The sequence below is a fragment of the Rhinatrema bivittatum genome, chromosome 1 (genome assembly GCF_901001135.1).
Source record: "Rhinatrema bivittatum chromosome 1, aRhiBiv1.1, whole genome shotgun sequence".
Classification (NCBI taxonomy): Eukaryota; Metazoa; Chordata; class Amphibia; order Gymnophiona; family Rhinatrematidae; genus Rhinatrema; species Rhinatrema bivittatum.
Window position 1 is genome coordinate 256,981,807 of NC_042615.1, and position 17,773 is coordinate 256,999,579.

Below are 17,773 nucleotides of genomic sequence, written 5' to 3' on the forward strand. Positions count from 1 at the left end.
CTGCGTGCAGGCCCAGCTTCTCCAGCTCCTTCAGCATTTTCAAGCGGCAGCATGGCCGCTCTCCAAGGTCCTGCCCCCTTCCTAAGGGGCAGGCCTGCGTCTTCTTCCCCTTCTTAAAGGGGCAGCATAGGTGGGGTCCACCTGGCCCCACCGGAAGTCAGCTCTCCTGGTTTCCAGTGTCAGCCCTTTAAAAGGGCTTCTCCTGCATTTCAGCTTTGTCTTGTATTGGAGTTACTTATCTCTGGAAGTCTTGTCTTCCAGTGCTCCGTCAGGTCTTCGTTACAGCTCCATGTCTCCTCGTGCTTCCAGTGTCTTCGTTGTTTCCTGTGACTTCCTGGTGTTCCATGTCTTCATGTTTCGAGGTTCCTAGTCCAGGCTGCCTGATGTTTCGCTTCCTGACGTTCCATTTCCTGTGCTTTCGAGTTCTCCTGGATCCACCAGCTCCTGTGGTTCTCCAGATGACACTTTGCTTCGTCATTGGAGTCTCGTCTCAGCTGGATTCTCTTCCTGTGTTTTCAAGTTCTCCTGGATCCCCCGGCTCCTGTGGTTCTCCAGATGATATCTTACTTCGTCATTGGAGTCTCGTTTCAGCTGGAGCTCTTCCTGTGTTTCCTAGTCCTCTTGACCTTCCAGCTCCTGTGGTTCTCCGTATGGCACCGGCTTCGTCATTGGAGTTTCGTCTCAGCTGGATTCCCTTCCTGCGCATGTCCCACTCTCCGTGTGGTCCATGACCAGCCTCTTCAGGATGTGTAGGGCGCGCAGTGGGACAGGGTGGACCGTGACCAGTCCCGTGGGTGGACTGTGTAGGGCGCACTGAGAGACAGTGCCAATGTCTAACCTTCCCAGCTTCTCGTCTCATCCAAGAGTCTTCAAAGTTCCTCGTCTCGTCAAGAGTCTTCCAAGTTCCTCATCCACTTCCAGTGTCTTTTCGTCTCGTCTTGAGTCTTCTGTGTCACAAGGCCTCCGTCTGCCCTCATCCTCAGTCCGGCCTGCTGCTTCTTGCCGATACTCAGCGGCAGGTCCGAAAGGGCTGGGAACAGTCAGAGGACTTTTCAAATACCAACATAATGTTGTTGGCTTCCAGAAGCATGCAGGTCCGGCAGAGGGTCACTGTCTTCACCCATGCTGGGACACGCCTCGCCAACCCTCGGTGCTGTCTTGGATTCGTCTGGGATTGTGCCGAGGTCCAAGGGCACACAATCCCCTCAAGTTGGGATCGTTCTCCTAGTGTTCCCCTCTATAACAGAATGCAAGGCCTCTCGTGGCCTCCCATAACATAACATGTGCTCAGTTCTGCTCATGAGGAATGAGCTCTTAATGAGTGTGCCTTAATTCCAGGGCTTTCTTTCCTTTTAATAAATATGATGAAGCTATTGTTTCTTTGAGCCATCTTGCAATGGTTGTTTTAGAAGCAGTTTCTCCTTTGCAGCGTCCATCAAAAAAATAAACAGCTTATCTGTTTTTTCTAAATGAATTAGTTATCTCTAAATATCTCAATAGCACTCAAATCTTTGAGTCTTCTATTCCCTGAATCATTTTCTGTACATGCCAGCAAACAGATGGCCTGATTTAAATGGAATTGAGAGAACTTTTGGAAGAAATGATGGAACTGGAGTTATGGTCACCGAGTTCAAGTTGGTCTTTAAAAATGGATCTTTTCATGAAAGAGCCTGTATCTCAGATATTCGTCTAGCCAAAGCTATGGATACCAAAAATACTGTCTTCAGTGTTAAACCCTTGATAGATGTTTTCTTTAATGGTTCAAAAGCTGGTATTGGAGCATTTAACACTAAATTTAAATTCCACTGATGGATAACTGGTTTGAATGGTGGATTAATTTTCTTTACTTCCTTCAGAAATCTTGACATATCTGTATGCAAAATGATTGAAAGACCTTTTATTATTCCTGTATAGCATACCAATACTGCTATTTGAACTTTTAGGGAATTATGTGATTGCCCTTTTTATTTATGTATTTACTTTTAAAATCTTATAGCCTGCAAAAACACCAGAGTTCAGTGTGGTTAACAACGTACATACAAAATTAAATTATCAAAACATTAAAAACATTAGCTAAAATACATAAACAAAACATAAAACACCATGATCACACTACACTAATCATATACTATTGTAGATCATCCTGGGTAAGCCTGCAAGAATAACAATGTTTTCAATTTCTTACTAAAAACCTGAAACGGTAACTTTCAAATTGGCACCGGCTTGCACCCAGAGGCGTGGCTATTTTGTAACTTGCATGAGTATATGCACACATTATAAAATAGCCTGGCCATACGCACATATGCGCCAAATATTTTTTTTTTTGTATTTAAACATTGTTATTATGGCAAACAAGAGAGTGGAGACAGAACAAAACTCCAGTAACGAGACGTTGAACAGGTGACATTAAAGTACGTAGGAACAGAAAAGATTGAGCGTAACAACACTATGGAGTAACAAAAATCACAGTTGTCATGCTTTTATACAAATTATTAGGGATGTGAATCGTATTTTGACGATTTAAAATATCGTCCGATATATTTTAAATCGTCAAAAATCGTTAGAGCTGCGATACAATAACAATTCCCCCGATTTATCGTCAAAAAATCATAAATCGGGGGAAGGGGGGGGGAAGGGGGAGGGCGGGAAAACCGGCACACTAAAACAACCCTAAAACCCACCCCGACTCTTTAAAATAAATCCCCCACCCTCCCGAACCCCCCCAAAATGCCTTAAATTACCCGGGGTCCAGAGGAAGGGTCCCGGTGTGATCTTTTACTCTCGGACCTCTGGTGCGTTGTAGAAATGGCACCGGCGCTACGTTCGACCTGTCATATGACAGGGCAAAGGTAGCCCCGGCGCCATTTTGTTTTTTTGTCCCCCGACGGCAGGAGCGTAGGAGATCGCTCCCGGACCCCCGCTGGACCCCCAGGGACTTTTGGCCAGCTTGGGGGGGCCTCCTGACCCCCACAAGACTTGCCAAAAGTCCAGCGAGGGTCCGGAACGACCTCCTGCAGTCGAATCGTGTTGCCGTACGGCCGGCGCCATTTTGCGCTGGCGCCGGCCATATGGCAACACAATTCGACTGCAGGAGGTCGTTCCGGACCCCCGCTGGACTTTTGGCAAGTCTTGTGGGGGTCAGGAGGCCCCCCCAAGCTGGCCAAAAGTCCCTGGGGGTCCAGCGGGGGTCCGGGAGCGATCTCCTGCCGCGAATCGTTTTTCCGTACGGAAAAACGATTCGCGTGCAGGAAGTCGTTCCCGGACCCCCTCTGGACTTTTGGCAAGTCTTGTGGGGGTCAGGAGGCCCCCCCCAAGCTGGCCCAAAGTCCCTGGGGTCCAGCGGGGGTCCGGGAGCGATCTCCTACGCTCCTGCCGTCGGGGGACAAAAAACCAAAATGGCGCCGGCGCTACCTTTTCCCTGTCATATGACAGGTCGAACGTAGCGCCGGCGCCATTTCTACAACGCACCGGAGGTCCGAGAGTAAAAGATCACACCGGGACCCTTCCTCTGGACCCAGGGTAATTTAAGGCATTTTGGGGGGGTTCGGGAGGGTGGGGGATTTATTTTAAAGGGTCGGGGTGGGTTTTAGGGTTGTTTTAGTGTGCCGGTTTTCCCGCCCTCCCCCTTCCCCACCCCCCCACTGGACCGCAGGTAATTTAAGGCATTTTGGGGGGGTTCGGGAGGGTGGGGGATTTATTTTAACGGGTCGGGGTGGGTTTTAGGGATGTTTTAGTGTGCCGGTTTTCGATTTACACGATTTACACGATATTTAAAAAACCCAAACTGCGACGATCCGATTCCCTCCCCCTCCCAGCCGAAGTCGATCGTTAAGACGATCGATCACACGATTCACATCTCTACAAATTATATAATCCCTCAGTCCCTTCCCACCCCAACCCTGCAACTGATAACTGTTATTGTAAGAGAGAGAGAAAAAGAAAAAGACAAGGAAGACAAGGAAGAAAATACGGGGAGTGGAATGTACAATAGAAAAAATAAGTACATGAGGAGCATATGAAGAGTATGCACATCATCACTGCATAGGTAATCAAGGGCGAAAAGAGCTCAGTAACGAATACCATAAAGGTGTGAAATAATGGACCGCAACCATGACAAGTGGAGAAATACTGGTATTCCAGCCAGCTAGACAGGGTTTTGCTCAGCCAACCACTGCACGTATGGTGCCCAAATTTTGTGAAATGGACCTAAGCGGTCATGATGAACTGCTGTGAGGCGTCCCATTTGATAATATGTATGTAGTTTATGTTGAATTTTAGCAAGGCTGGGGACTGACCCTTTTTTCCAGTGGGAGACAAGTTCCGCCCTGGCCGCAATAAAAACTTGTTGCGCAAATCGTTGTGCTTCTTTGCTGAGCCCCTCCATGGGTAGTGTAAGTAAAATATGCCATGGTTCGGCCTTTACAGTAGTCTGAAGAATTTGGGAAAGCTATGCAATGATGGAGGGCCAAAAGTGTGATAGTTTCGGGCACTGCCACCAAATATGGTAATAAGTGCCCACTTCCCCACAGTTCCTCCAACAGCACTCAGAAAGGGAAGGAGAAAATCTGTGGAGTACAGCCGGGACATAGTGCCATCTATATAACATTTTATAGCAGTTTTCCTGCAGACTAGTAGAGATAGAGCATTTATGAGCAGTGAGAAATATTAAGTCCCAATCAGTTGCATCAAGCTCATGTGAGAAATCAGTGGTCCACCCCAACTGTTGTCGGAATGGGCTCTTGTTTGCCATTAAGAAGGGCATAGATTTTGGATATCAAACCCTGCAGAGGGTAGGCAGACGAGCAATAGGTCTCAAATAAAGAGCCAGTAAGTCGCAAATTGCCAGCTCTAGTAGAACAAGCTAAAAAGTGGTATTTCTTGGCGTATAACAGAAAGTCTGCCCCTGCCAGTTTATAATGGGAACAAAGATCCTCACGAGACATAAGGGCGCCCTGAAGCTGAATATGTTCTAGGCGAGTGATACCCGCAGCCATCCAAGTTAAAGTGGCTGTCGTGTTCGTGGCGCTCAAAAATAGTGAGTTGGTAAAGAGATGGGTCAGGAGGGTATAAGGTTCCTTTCCCACTAATGTAGATTTCCATTGGTGCCATACTTTTAATATAGCAGCTAAGGCATAGGGGATATACGAAACGGGACCACATGTGGACTTAGGTTGCCAGGGTAATGCAGAAAGTGGCATGACACCCACAAGATCCTGTTCCAACAATACCCATCTAGGAGCACCAGTCATCCTGTGAAGGACAACTAAAGCCCGTAGCTGCGCCGCACAGTAGTACAAGGTAAGATTTGGTACACTAAGACCTCCCCTGTTTTTCGGTAGGTACATTATGTGTCTAGCGACCGTGGGGGTCTTTTGCGCCATATAAAGCCACAGATCAGTCTCTACCATTTCTTAATGAAAAGGGATGAAAGGAAAATGGGAATGGTAGTGAAAAAATACAGCAATCTGGGTAGAATGTTCATTTTAACAATGGCTATACGGCCAAGCCATGAATATGTGCCTTGGTTCCATCTAGATAAATCTGTTGTGATGGATTGTATAAGAGGAGTATAATTCAGGGAATATAACTGAGTGGCGTGTGTCCCTATGCGAACCCCTAGATACTTTAATGCTTTTGTCACCCATTTAAAAAGATATTTCTGAGTAAGGAGGGGAACCTCAGACAGTGGGTGAGTCAGGTTCAGTATCTCTGATTTATCATAGTTCACCTTAAGACCCGATACCGAAGTGAAGGCAGTCAGTTCTGACATAACTCCTTGCAGAGAAGAAGATGGATCAGTTAAGGTGAACATGACATCATCAGCAAATAAAGAGATCTTAAAATGATGAGAACCCCTGTTGGACACCTTGAATTGCGCTAGAGGATCTGACTCGGGTGGTAAAGGGCTCCAGAAATAAGGCAAAAAGGAGGGGTGATAATGGGCATCCCTGCCTGGTACCTCGCCCAATAGAGAAGGACTCCCCATAACCACCATTTACCTTTACGCGGGCATGCGGGTGTTCGTAAAGCTTTTTAAGCCAATTAATATAATGAGCTCCGAAAGCCATGCGCTGTAAAGTAAGAAAAAGGAAAGACCAATGAACTAGGTCGAACGCTTTTTCAGCATCCAAGGATGGTAAAACAGCTGGTCTGCAGGAGCTATGTACCAGGTCAATAATATCCACTATTCTGCGCACATTATCAGCAGCTAATCACCCAGGTACAAAACCCACCTGGTCAGAGTGTACCAGACAAGGTAGGACTCCGTTTAAACGTGCTGCTAAAACTTGCGCCAAAATCTTTTGATCCAAGTTTATTAATGATATGGGTCTATACGATCCACATTTAGTAGGATCACGACCTGGTTTGGCTATGACAGATATGCCTGCTGTATTTGCGTGTTTAGTAATGGAGCCCTGCCCACGAAGAGAGTTAAACAGACGTAAGTGGGCCTACTAGAGTGGTAGCCAAAGTACAATAGTACGTGCTAGTAAACCCATCAAGTCCCGGTGCCTTTCCCAGTTTTAAATTTTTGACAGCCTCCATAACTTCCAATTGCTCAATGGGTCTATCTAGGAACTCCTGTTGGTCCTTCGAGAGAGCTGGGACAGTCACTGTGTCCAAGTATTGAACTATATCTGAGTCATTAATGGCATCATCTCTGGTATAAAGTGTAGCATAAAATTCTGTGAAGGATTTACGAATGTGTGCAGATATGGTTTCTAGCTTCCCCTGAGCATTATGAATTTTAGCCACAATTGTATGGGCTCGTGCGGACTTCAATCGTTGAGCAAGGTACCTCCCCGCCTTATTACCTCCCTCAAAGCAGCACTGCTTAAGCATGTTCAATTGGTGGCTAATGACCGCATCATCAAGGGCTCTAATCTCATCCTTTACATTTAGCATATGATTATAGAACACCGTTGAATTAGATGCTATATGTTGCCGTGTAAGATCATCCAACTTTGCCACTAGGGATGTGCGTGTGCTTTCACGTTCTCTGTTACAATAAGCTGCCCATGAGATAAATAAGCCTCTTGCCACAGCTTTTGAGCACTCCCAAACAATGGAAGGAGACATGTCACCCTGCTGATTAGTCTGAAAATACTCTTGCATTTGACTGGCAAGTTGGTGAGTAAAATCTTTATCTTTGAGTAGGGAATCGTTAAGTCGCCAAGAGCGAAATCCCTTGTCAGGGTCCTGTAATTGGACAGTCACCCATATGGGAGCATGGTTGGACCATGTGATAGTGTCAATTCCCGCTTTTTGTACGTCATTTTGTAAATATGCAGAGACAAATAGGTAGTCAATGTGCGAGTATGTACCATGGGGTGATGAGAAAAAAGTATAGGAGCGGGAATGCGGGTACCTCTGCCTCCAAATGTCTATCGGACACCATTTGTCCAAAAATACTTGCCAGTCCCTTCTCATACTACAAGCAGTGCTAGTTTTAGAGGCGGCATCAAATTTGGGGTCCCTGGTAGCATTAAAATCCCAACCCAAGATCAAATTCCCTTCGAGATGTTGCATAAGAAGCAGGTCAATAGTGGACAAAAAGGATAAGTGGTTGGTGTTGGGGAAATACACATTAAGTAGTGTGATAATCCGAGATCCTACCCTAATTTTTAAAAGAATGTATCTGCCCATTGGTTCAGAGACCTGCAACATTAGCTCATGAACAAAAGAGTCAGAGATCAATATGCCCACCCCTGCATAACGAGAATTTTTGTTACTAGCTGCCCAATAGGAGCATGTATGGGAAAGATAATAAGCGCTCATGGCATTTTCTAACATGAGTTTCCTGTGTGAAGGCAATAATAGCTTTCTGACTTTGCAATTCCTTCCTTAATAATAAACGTTTTCTCCGAGTATTTAACCCCTTCACATTGAGGGAAATAATATGAGTCGCCATCATAGAATTTAGAGCGGAGGAGTCTCCATGAAAAATAGCACACCCTGCCCGAAATTAAGTTGCAGCTCCCAATAATCCCCCCTGAGAGCAATTATACAGCTGGCTATCAAGAAACATTCCCCATATTTCTTCCTACATAAATAAAAAATGAACCAGTTGCAATCCCCAAATATCCAAGAGTATTCTGCCATTCTCCTGCAGAATATCTTATCTTAGGAGGTCCCGAACACCCAAAACAGAGAGGACACCTTCCAACACAGACATCCCCTCCACAGACACCTGAAGCAATGACTTAAACAGTAAGTCTAGAACAAAAATCAGAACCCATCTGAATAAAAAAAAACAATAAACAGAGAACCCCGACAACTGGGAAAGGTACACGGACATAAAGTCAAACCATCTGTACGCCTTTCAGTAAAATTGAAGCACTGGGCAAATAGCTGAAATCAATAGTTCCAAGTCAATTACAGTACTTCACCCCTGATCTGAAATTGGTGATTGACGAGCATCAGATTGCCGACGAAGTCTCTTGCCTCCTTTCTCTGCGTGCTGCCAACAGGATGCGTTGTTAAATTTGGGTGGCGTGGCAGCCATCTTAGGTGCCTGGAAGATGGCTTGTAATTTTGCCTGTTGAAAAGCTTCCATGGCTTCAGCAATAGATTTTACTCTGTAGGTTACCCCCTGGACCTGAAACTGCAGCCCAAAGGGGTATGTCCATCGATAGCATATCGCACAGTTGTGAAGATTAGTGGTGACTTCACGAAGTTCGTATCTCTTTTTAAGGGTAACCGGAGCCAGGTCCTGAAAGATGAGTATCTGATTATTAAGCCACTGAAGATCTTTATGTTGTCGTGCCGCTTCATAAACCTGTGTTTTCTGGGTGTATTTGTGAAAGCAAATAACTAGATCTCTGGCTCTCCAATCTCTTCTTTGCCCCAGAGCCCTGTGCGCCCTTTCCAGCCTGATATTAGAGGCAGAGACCGCGGCAGCTGCCGTATCCCGAGGGCTTGGGGACAAAATATATGAACAGACTTGCTGTGCAGTTGTATGGGCGTTGGCATATTCAGGAGGTTACACCTCCTGCTCCTGTTTTCTAGGTCCTCCATCTTGTCAGCGAGAGACAGCAATTCAGAGGAAATAAATGTTTGTTGAGCGGTGATATGAGTTAAAGCCTCACCGTGAATGTCAACCCTATTATTGATATCATCCACTCTTGACCCTAGTGCCGCAAGATCCTCTTTAAGGTCAGCTACAGAGTTCATAATGTCAGCCTTATGTTGCTTCATATCTGCACGCAGTTCTATAAACCAAGAGCGAATTTCTTCTCTCGATAGCGGGTCAGAGACAGCACATATGCCCGGTGTGGAAGGTATATAGTTAGTGCGTCATCTCCTATGCTAACGGCGGCCATATTTGGTTCTGCCTGCTCACCGTCGTCGGGGCCTGGAGCCGGTAGTGTCTTTTCATAAGAAAATTGTTTAAGGTCCATGAGCTTCTTTTTCGCTGTCATTATGGGTTAGCGATTCAGTTCCCCGCTTCACAGTCTTCGTTTATAGCAGAAAGTCAGGGTGTAAATGCTACTTGGATGGGTTTAAGAGCCTGTGGAGGATGGAGCTCTGCAGTCAAGCGACCTCTCTCATCGGCTGCTGAACCATGCGCCAAATTTTAAATGGGCATGCACATGTGTACGAGTTAGAAAATTCCTCTCCCCCCTGTGTGCACGTGGGTATCAGATTTTATAACATGCGCGCGGTGATGCACACATGGACGCCTGCATGGGCCTTTAAAAATTTACCCCTTAATGCACACGTTGGACTTTTAAAATTCACCTTTGTCATTTTCTATATGCAGTTCCAAAGGAAGCTCATTCTACATTTCTGGTCCATTAATTGAGAAAGCTTTGAATCTAGTACATGCCAATCTAAAGCTTTTCACGGTAGGAATATCGAGCAATTTCTGAGTTTGTGATCTCAATGATCTCCTTGGTACACAGCAAGATACTCTTTTTCTAAACCTCTTTGCAAGATGACCAATATTTCTGGAATTTGAACCTTCCATGGTGAAAATAAGCTATCTTTGCAGAAGGCTTCAAAATAGTGCCGAACCTTTACATATTACAAAGATGTTAAGTGTTTTATACCTTTTAATAAGGTTGATATCACTGAAGGCAAGTATATCTTCTTTAATAATCTTTTACTTTCAAGAGCCATGCCGAAAGACAAAATGATCTGAATCTTCTTTTGTTATTGGACCCTTTTGATGCATTTGTTGAGTTTTTGAAACCAGAGTGGATAATACACACTCAGACTTTTCATATCTGCATACCGCCTGTCTGGGGCAACTAGTATCACATGGTCTCTCTCTTTTTCTACCTTTCGCAGAACATGTCCTATTAAAGGCCAAGGAGAAATACATACAACTTTTTTCAGCCTCGACCATACTAGTGCATCTAATCCATCTGAACCTGTCTATCTGCAGTGAGAATAAAAATGATGTACTTTGGTATTCTGGTTAGATGCCATTAAGTTTATTTCTGGCATACCCCATCTTTCAAAAAATATAATTCACAGAAATCCCTCTTCTCAAAATGAAATGCAACAGTGTATGCTATATGCCATTCATAATAGGTACTACCAGCAATTCATGCCTTATTTTGCCTAATAATTAATCGTTGGCTTGGACACAACAATATTTGGAAGAACACTATTTTTGGTATTTTTCATGCAAATAAAACTTATCTTTCAAGTTCTTCTATATCTTAAAGGTCCTTCTAAGAGTCCATCAAAAACACCTCGACACTGGCCGTGTTTTGAAAACTGCATTAGGGGGCCAACAAGAACTTCAATATAGTTTCACATCGTGCTATTTAATATTGCACAATACTGCATTTGCTTTGGTGACATAGAAGTTTTGAATTTTATGGTGCCAAAAATTCTAAGTTGCCGAAGCAAATACAGTATTGTCAAAAATCTAAGTGCTGAGTGTGAGTCCTTTGCACTTTTCTTTGTCTTTAAAACCTCCTTTAATTGCCTTTCTTTCCCTTATTGCTACATGTACACTGTGTGCAGACTGAGCCATTGTCAGTATTTAAGTTACTGTTTTCGCAGGTTTCACAATGATGGTTTAAGTCTGACATCATTGCTTCTATTTAAAAAACAGAGAACTTAAGCTTTTATGCTTACCTCCTACCTTGATTCTTGTGCAGTCTGCTGAATCTGTCATTCTTAACAATACCTTCCTTTTGGAGTGTGTCCATCAACCTTTATTTATTTATTTTTTTAAACTCTGGCCAGATTCGATGCAGCCATCAAATAAATTAAGAACCTTGAGATAATATTTTATTTATTTAGTTATATTTTTTTAATTTTATTTATATTCTTCTTTTTGTCACTTAAAAGCGGATTACATTCAGGTACTGTGGGTAGGTTTACCTTTTGCCTTGGAAGCAGGGTATAATAAGCTCAGTCAGAAAATATTTGTTCTCTGAGAAGTTCCTTTGGCTCTTATAGTATATCTGTTAAAAAGAACCTTGATAAGCTCAACTGTAGCCTCTGCTGTAAGAGAAGGGAGCATCAGATGTCAGACAGGGGCATGCTTCACAAGCCTCTAGGCTGGAGCATGGCCCTTAGAGATATGCTTTCAGAAAATTAATTAAATTTCAGAAAAATCAGATCAAATTGTAGTTCTAGTAAGTGAAAATAAATTCTGCTTCAACAACAAAAGCTCTTACCATCAGCTGGAGGCACAGAATACTGGGTTAATGGGGTTCTGTACTGAGTATATGAATCTGTAATGATGTCATTAAAAAAAACATTCTGCTTCCATCAGCTGGGTGCGGGATGAAGCCCTAGCATTCTGGACTGGGGTAGTACAAACATAAGGAAACAAGGTTTTAGATGAAAATTCTAAGAGATGTGCTTGTAATTTCATGCATCTGTAATAGAAAATGAAAACTATGAAGGATTAAAAACATATCTATCCTTGAAATCACATCACTTCTACTTACATGAATGTTCTTGATCTCCTGCAAAGTCAACATCCCTCTGGTTCTTGGGGCTTTTCTCTGAGGTTTCTGTGCACAAATTCTGACATTAGTAAAACACTTCTGGTGGAAGACCAAAAATCAACCTTGATATAATCAAACCAGTAGAAAGAGGTACTGAGAAAATATTACTCCTGCCCATATAAATATGAAGGAACAGATTAGTCAAAGAGCAGCACTGGAAATTGCTGTTTAGAGAATTGTAACTGCTCTCTGATCTTCATTCTACCTAGAAAACACAATATTGCCAACTATTTAAATTATTCCCTGTAAAGACCTTTTAGGAGAGAGTGTAAAACTGAGCTACCAAATGTTTGCTGCTGCTGTGCAGGTAACACAAGATCCTGGAGAATCAAACTGGTCCTCAAAATCCTAACTCCTCATCATTTCTCTCATACTAGGGAGAGATCAGAGAAAACAGGAAAACCTTTTGAATGCAGGTAATGTGTTAGGAAAGGATGACTAGACTGGAGTACTATATATGGCTTCTGAAGTAACACCCCTATATAGCTGTGGAAAAAGAAGTAAAAAGATCAGATCCAGAACAGAAAAAATACAACCCCCCTCAAAAAGAAAAAAGTTGCAACCATCTATTGCCAAACCTGTTTTGCACACTGTCTGAGCCAATCCTTTGTTTCCTCTTCTTTAAGAGAAGAGCCAATGAATACAAGGAAGCACTGCTGTTGACTGCTGCTGTCCTGCATATCAATCCTTGGATCAGGAGGAGGAGTTGGTCCCTCCTGTACAGGGATAAGACTCAGGGAATTTCCTAAAGTGTTGTGACATACTTCAGTCATCTTCTCATTATCTAACAAAAACCAACAAAAATATAATAAATGATCTAGGGTGGATGCATCCTATTTGCAAATGTCTTTATGTACAGTTTAAAAAGTTCCTTGGTGCCAAACAATTTGATCTAACCAATTAACCAAAAATGATTTAATTTAGTTGATAACTGAAAATTATAATTATCCTAGGCCTTTACATATATAACTTATTTGTACAAGAAACTTGAAAAAGACAGTAACTTGTAAAAAGAATTCAAAATCTTCAAAATTCCACTTAAGAAAAAGAAACTGTGGTCATAGCTGAATAATATACACCAACAAAACTGGTACTAGGACATTTCATTTTTATATAAGTGGTAGCTTCTGATTAGAAAAATCTTAATAAGGTTAATAATCTTATTAATAATCTTAATAAGGTTAATAATCTTAATAAGATTTAAAGAAATCTGTACTGTATATACCAGGGATCCCCAAACTATAGTCTGCAGGCTGAATCCAGCTCACTGAGCTTGTATTGCTGGCCTGCCTTTTTTTTTTTTTTTTTTTAATGATATGGCTGTATCCATCCTGCAGAGAATATATATATGTTTGTAATACATAGTGAGTTCAGAAAAGCTGGCAGGGCTGCCCAGGCCCCATCAGTCTGATAAGAGGGAGTAGGATTATTCGCTGAGGAAAGCCACTGGCAGGAAGGCCAGGCTCTGTCTGCATTAGAAGAGGCTGTAGGACCAGGTGGCTGCTGAGCAAAGTCCCTGGGATGGTGAGGAAAGAGGGGTAATAGTGATCTGACTTGGGGGTAGGGATTAAGAGGGAAGGGAAAGGAGAGGAAGTGAGTGGGAAAGGAATGGGTGAGAAGGAAGTGTTTGAATGAGAGGAAAGGGAAAAGAAAGGGGAAGGTGTTCACTGAGAGAAGTGTATGAGGAGTGGTGAATGGGATAAGTGAGTGGGAAGAAAGGGGATGGAGTAAGAGTGAGGGGAAGGGTGTGAATGAGATGGAGAGGAGTGGAGTGCCATATACACACTTGCAATCACCTCATGGGATACAGGGGAAGGGGAAGCCAGGGAGCAGGGTTGCCAGGGGATTGGAACAATTGCCAATTTACAAGTAATCTAGACATATTACTGGCACTCTGCCACACCCAAAGGAACCCTTTTCTCCTTCCTTTCAAAGATCTTCATATCCTCATAAGAAATAGACCAGACATATAGCTCTTAACCCCTGTATTCCAGGAAACCGTGAGAGTCTCTCCCACCACTCAGCAAACTTCAAACACTGAAGGGCATCTTCACCTTGGCCCTCTTGGTGATTTGAACTTACTTATGTGGTCCTTCCCTTGAAAGGTTTGGGAACCACTGATATATACTGTACTGCCACAGAAGCTGCAAATCACATTAAGACATGCTGGTATGTCTGAAATGTTCTAAATGTAATATACTATATAACACATAAATGGAGAAAAGCATACAATAAACTACACATTAACATTTTTTTTTCTTTTAACAAAAATTTGTTTTTACACCTCTGCAAATAAGCAAGCTGATGATGACTCTTTAGGTATGCAAGTCATGTGAGCTAACTGTATTTCTAAACCTCTAAATACATATAGTGAAGTAATATAAATACACTAGGTCTGGGGTGGCCAACTCCAGTCCTTGAGAGCCACAAACAAGCCAGATTTGGGGGAAATCCACAATGAATATGCATTACATAGATGTTCAAGCACTGCTCAATTGCATGCAAATCTATCTCATGCATATTCATTGTGGATATCCTGAAAATCAGCCTGACTGTGGCTCTTAAGGACCGGAGTTGGCCACACCTGCATTAAGTGGTCAATATTTAAACCTGTTGAATGGGTAATATAACAGGTAAATGTATCCAGTTATGTTTATCTGGATATTCAGCCACATTCATCTGATTAAAAGTGACACTGAATATCTGGTTAAATCTACCTGTACAAATTTTGTGCAGATAGATTTAGGGAAACTATTTGTGTGGACAGCACTACCAGTTAAGAGAAAGGGGTCCGTTTGGTGTCACTGGGTGATGTCACCCACATGTCATAGCTAATTCAGCTCTGCTAACTGAAAGAAAATTATAAAGTTTGCCAAAGAATGCCATAAACTGACCTCTTTTTAACCTGGCTAAAATTGTGTGGGTAGTGATTTTACCTGCATAAATTTAGAGCGATAAAAGGGGGGAATTTTGAATGGATAACATTTACATGGCTAAATTCTGGTTTTACATCATAATAAAAAGAATGCAGTATCGAGTATGTCCTTGTGTTTTCATATGTTTAATTCTTTAAAGAAAAAGCAAAATTGCTTACCTTGTAATAGGTGTTATCCCAGGTCAGCAGGATGTAGTCCTCACATATGGGTGACGTCACTGACGGAACCCTATCACGGAAAACTTTCTGTCAAAGTTTCTAGAAACTTTTGACTTGCACACTGAGCCCACTTAGCATGCCCAGCATGCCATGATCCCTCGAACCACAGGGGATCTTCCCTTCAGTCTCGTATGTAGCAATAAGCGTTAGCAAAAATAAAATAATAAAACGTATCGGACCTAACTCTGCGGGGTGGCGGGTGGGTTTCGTGAGGACTACATCCTGCTGTCCTGGGATAACACCTATTACAAGGTAAGCAATTTTGCTTTATCCCAGGACAAGCAGGATGCTAGTCCTCACATATGGGTGATTAGCAAGCTAGAGGCTGAGTCATTTTGTAGTGAAGCAACAGTGAAGTAGTGTTGTTGAAAATGAGACAGCCAAAAATCACAGCAGGTTGGATGTAGGAGTTGGGATTAAACTGGAAGCAAGTTCTTTAAGACAGATTGTCCATAGGCTGAATCTTGTCGTCCTTGTTTGTCCAAACAGTAATGAGCTGCAAAGGTGTGAAGTGGACTCCATGTTGCAGCTTTACATATGTCAAGAATTGGCACTGAACAATAGTATGCTACTGAGGTTGACATTGCTCTTACTGAATGCGCCTTTACTCGTCCTTGGAGAGGAAGGCCTGCTTTTTCATAGCAGAATTCTATACAATATGCTAGCCAGTTGGAGAGAGTTTGTTTGCCCACTGGATTACCCGGTTTGTTTGGTTCAAAAGAAACAGAGTTGGGTGGATTTCCTGTGGACTGCAGTGCGGTCTAAATAGTATGCCAGTGTACATTTACAGTCCAAGGTATGTAAAGCCTTCTCACCTTGGTGAGAATGAGGTCTTGGAAAGAATATGGGCAAAACTATGGATTGATTCAAATGGAATTCTGTAACTAACTTGGAAAGGAATTTTGAATGTGTATGGAGTACCACCCGGTCATGGAGGAATTTTATATAGGGTGAGTGAGTATGTGACAAGTGCTTGTAACTCACTAACCCTTCTAGCAGATGTAATGGCTATTAGGAATATAGTCTTCCATGTGAGAAATTTAAAATCACAGGAATTCATGGGCTCAAAGGTAGAATGCATGAGCCTTTTTAGCATCAAATTAAGATCCCATTCTGTGACTGGTGACCATTTTGGTGGTTTAAGGTGAATTAAACCTCTCATAAATCTACTGACAAGAGGTTGCACGGATACTGGTGAATCTCCTATTGTATGATGGTAAGCTGAGATTGCACTCAAGTGTACTCTTACGGACGAGGTCTGGAGACCAGAGTCTGAAAGGTGCCATAGATAGTCTAGTAAAGACAATGTGGGGCAGGAAAAAGGGTCAATACCTTTTTGTGTACACCATAAGTTGAATCTTTTCCACTTCCAAGTATAGTTTTTTCGTGTGGAAGGTTTACGTGAAGCTTTAAGCACTTAAGAGACATTAGTTGAAAGATTGAGTAGTTGTAAGATCAAGCTTTCAACATCCAGGCTGTCAGAGATAGGGATTGAATGTTGGGATGGCGCAACCTGCCCTGGTCCTGAGTTATGACAGTGGGAGCTATACCACGAATTGGTTCTGTGGTCGAGAAGTATGGGAAACCACATTTGTCGGTGCCAATATGGGGCTATGAGTATCATTGACCCCTTGTCCTGTTGTAGCTTCACTAGAGTTTTGGCTGTTAACGGTATCGGGGGATACGCGTATAGAAGACCTGAGTTCCAAGGGCGAGCAAAGGCGCCCTTGGCTGGCTGGTGTTTTTGTTTGTGTAGAGAGCAGAACCTGTCCACTTTGTGATTCAGTTTGGATGCAAAGAGGTCTATTATTGATTGTCCCCAACACTGAAATATCCTGGTCGCTACTAAGGGATCCAGGGACCATTCATGAGGTTGGAAGTGACGACTGAGGCGATCTGCAACCACGTTGTGAATGCCCGCTAGATAAGTAGCCCGGAGAAACATGGAATGTGTCAGGTCCCAGTCCCAAATCTGTGCGGCTTGACAAAGGAGATACGAGCCCGTACTTCCCTGTTTGTTCAGGTACCACATGGTGACTGTGTTGACCGTCTGAATCAGGACAGTCTTGTGTGAAAGGCAGTCCTTGAACGCATGAAGAGCATAACGTATAGCTCGAAGTTCCAGGAAATTTATTTGAAAAGTTGCTTCGAGTTTTGTCCAAGTACCCTGGGTTTGGAGATTGTCTATGTGAGCTCCTCAACCTAAGGTGGATGCATCTGTAGTTAGAGTCATCTGTGGAACTGGTTGTTGAAGGGTAGGCCTTTGCACAAGTTGTTCCTGTTTACCCACCAGAGGAGAGATGAAAGCAGCTGGTGGGTTATTTGAATTGGAGACGACAGTGGATGAATTGCTTGTATCCATTGTGATCTCAATGTCCATTGGGATATTCTCATGGCTAGTCTGGCCATTGAGGTAACATGAACTGTAGAGGCCATGTGACCTAGCAGAGATAGAAATTGATGAGCTGTCGCTTGTTTTTGCGAGCGTAGCGAGTTTGCTAATAAGGAGAGTGTTTCCTCCCGATCCTCAGGTAGGAAAGCTCGTGATAGTATGGTGTTCAAGTCTGCTCCTATGAATTGTAGTTGGTGAGACGGGATGAGATGGGACTTTTGGTAATTGATGAGAAACCCCATTGAGTGG

General features: G+C 43.1%; 1 protein-coding gene across 1 annotated transcript in view; it reads right to left on the reverse strand.

The window, feature by feature from the left end:
- The window catches only part of C1H20orf194 (chromosome 1 C20orf194 homolog), a 794,595-nt gene that overhangs the window by 25,880 nt on the left and 750,942 nt on the right, over nucleotides 1-17,773 (reverse strand). The window contains 2 exon segments of the mRNA XM_029594038.1: nucleotides 11,919-11,984; nucleotides 12,557-12,762. Coding sequence (XP_029449898.1) covers nucleotides 11,919-11,984; nucleotides 12,557-12,762 — 272 coding nt within the window.